Source organism: Caenorhabditis briggsae (genome assembly GCF_000004555.2).
Source record: "Caenorhabditis briggsae complete genome, chrI, whole genome shotgun sequence".
Lineage (NCBI taxonomy): Eukaryota > Metazoa > Nematoda > Chromadorea > Rhabditida > Rhabditidae > Caenorhabditis > Caenorhabditis briggsae.
This window is the reverse complement of record NC_013489.2, coordinates 12009072-12011137: the sequence shown is the minus strand read 5'-3', so window position 1 is coordinate 12011137 and position 2066 is coordinate 12009072. Positions and strand designations below refer to the sequence as shown.

At 39.0% G+C, this 2066-nt stretch overlaps 1 protein-coding gene across 1 annotated transcript; it reads left to right on the top strand.

The window, feature by feature from the left end:
• Positions 1-711: 711 nt before the first annotated feature.
• On the top strand, positions 712-2012 carry CBG24551 (the record flags this gene model as incomplete). The annotated part of the gene is made up of 2 exons (XM_002640465.1): positions 712-841; positions 1864-2012. Coding segments are annotated over 2 exons (279 nt in total), but the record flags the coding sequence as incomplete, so codon positions are not given.
• Between the last annotated feature and the right edge of the window lie 54 nt (positions 2013-2066).

Below are 2066 nucleotides of genomic sequence, written 5' to 3'. Positions count from 1 at the left end.
TACGGTATGTGGTTTTAAAATGGCTTGACTCTCCTTTCAGTGCTAATTTTTCGCACTTTTTTTTTCCTAATAAAATGCACATCTCATCAGAATGGAATTTGGCGAAAAATTTGTTAATTACAAAAGCAAAGCTCTCAATTCGTTAAGTGTACTCTGAATTTTTCAGACTAATTAAAAGTTTCTGGAATGTTATTTCAGGACTTTGAAGTTGACTATCTTCCACTAGAAAATGCGCAGTTGAACGATCTGGCGCAGTTTGATTAACACCATAAAATTACAGTAACTTTTTTTCGCATAAAGTTTTTTATTAGCGCTCGTGAAAACTCTTCCTCGCTTGCTTCTCACTATCAGAACCGATATTTCTGAAATAAAAATACGAGTTTTGTATTTTTTCAAAAATAGAGAATACAGTATCACAAAGCATCAAAAAAGAATAGAAAATTCAATTTTTCAGCCAAAAAGTCGCCATAATTGTTAAAATGGAAAGAATGTGCTTTCGAAAAAAAGGTGGAAGACGCTATAAAGGCTTTTAATTTATAAAATAATGCCTATTATCATCGTGGGGGACAATTCATCCAGTGGCCGGTTTTAGGAGGGTAATTAATTAAAGGTGGGGGGGGAAAGGTGGGGGGGGGGGGGGGGAAATGAAAAAAATAATGTTCTCGAAATTCCGTTCAAAGATGCCCCTTGAGGAGTTGAACTTTTTGGGCGATGATTGAGGGTGCGGCGCCGCTACCGACTGAGCCACGCGGGCGAAGAGAAAGCGCACGCCCGATTGCATACATAAAGGCGAGGACGACAGCTGTACGCAGAGTGGCGTTAAGCGTTGTACACCGTCACGGTAGAATGCATACTCTAGCTACAAAAAAACTACGAAAAATCTCCTGTCTGTAATCATTTATTTACAGCTATGTCACTCGAGAAAAACTGCCCCTATGGTGACGGATGAACAATTTCCAAACCAATTTCCGGCCACAGAGCCCGTGAAACGACTTGAAGGAGGGTCCCTTAGTAAAGTAAGGTTACTGAAAATCTGAAAAACATTTGAATATTTTAGGAGGGACGAATTGGAAACGAATTGTCACTCCAATGATCAGACTAAAGAGCCGAAAATATGCTTCTGAAAAAGATAATTGAGACACTGGAAAAAGTAATATTTTGATTGAACTGATAACAAAAAAAACATTGTTTTTACAGGAGTTGGAAGTGAGAACTTCTGCTGGAGCTCAAGAAGAAAAAATGATGAGGGGAAATGGAGCAATTGAGATAATTAAGTTTTTAGTATTATTTGAATCAGATAATAAAATCATGTTGCTCTTTATTTTTCAAATTTGCTACTTTATTAAATTACCAGGTCTCACAAAAAAGTACAGATTGTTCAAATTGTCCATGATACTCTTTCGACCGCTATCTTCAATAGAATCCGCCCCTCCGCAAACATCCAAATTTGAGCCCATATCTCATTTACTATGAGAGAAAAGTAGTTAACTGCCAAAATGTTTATCATAATATCTGCAACATTTTATCAATTAACCACTTTTTATATCAAAGGGCCTTCAAAAACAATTCTCGCCTATTTTCACAAAATGAAAAAAAACAAACACAGAGGAAAATCCTAGGCGGGGGGTCGAACCCAAAACCTTCGGCTTCATAGCCAACAGTGTAAACCACTAGACCACCCATGCACTTTATTAAAACCATGAGAGAATGCAATTATAACATGAAAAAAAATCCGAAAAAACTTAAATTACTTTGGGAAATTTAGCGAAAGAAAATTTCACGTTTCTGGGAAAAAAATTTTTTTGAAAAAAGTAAAAAAATGGAGCAAAGAGATAAGAATCGCCAAGGATTTTTGCTTATAAGGGAAGAGAGAAACAGTGAGAATCAGTCAGTTCTCCAACATCAGCTGGAGAGCTGAGGCTCTGGGATCCGGAGCTGTGGGATCCGGAGGTCGGGGATCCGGAGCTCTGGGATCCGGAGCTCTGGGATCCGGAGCTGTGGGATCCGGAGCTGTGGGATCCGGAGCTCGGGGATCCGGAGCTCTGGGATCTGGAGCTCTGGGATCC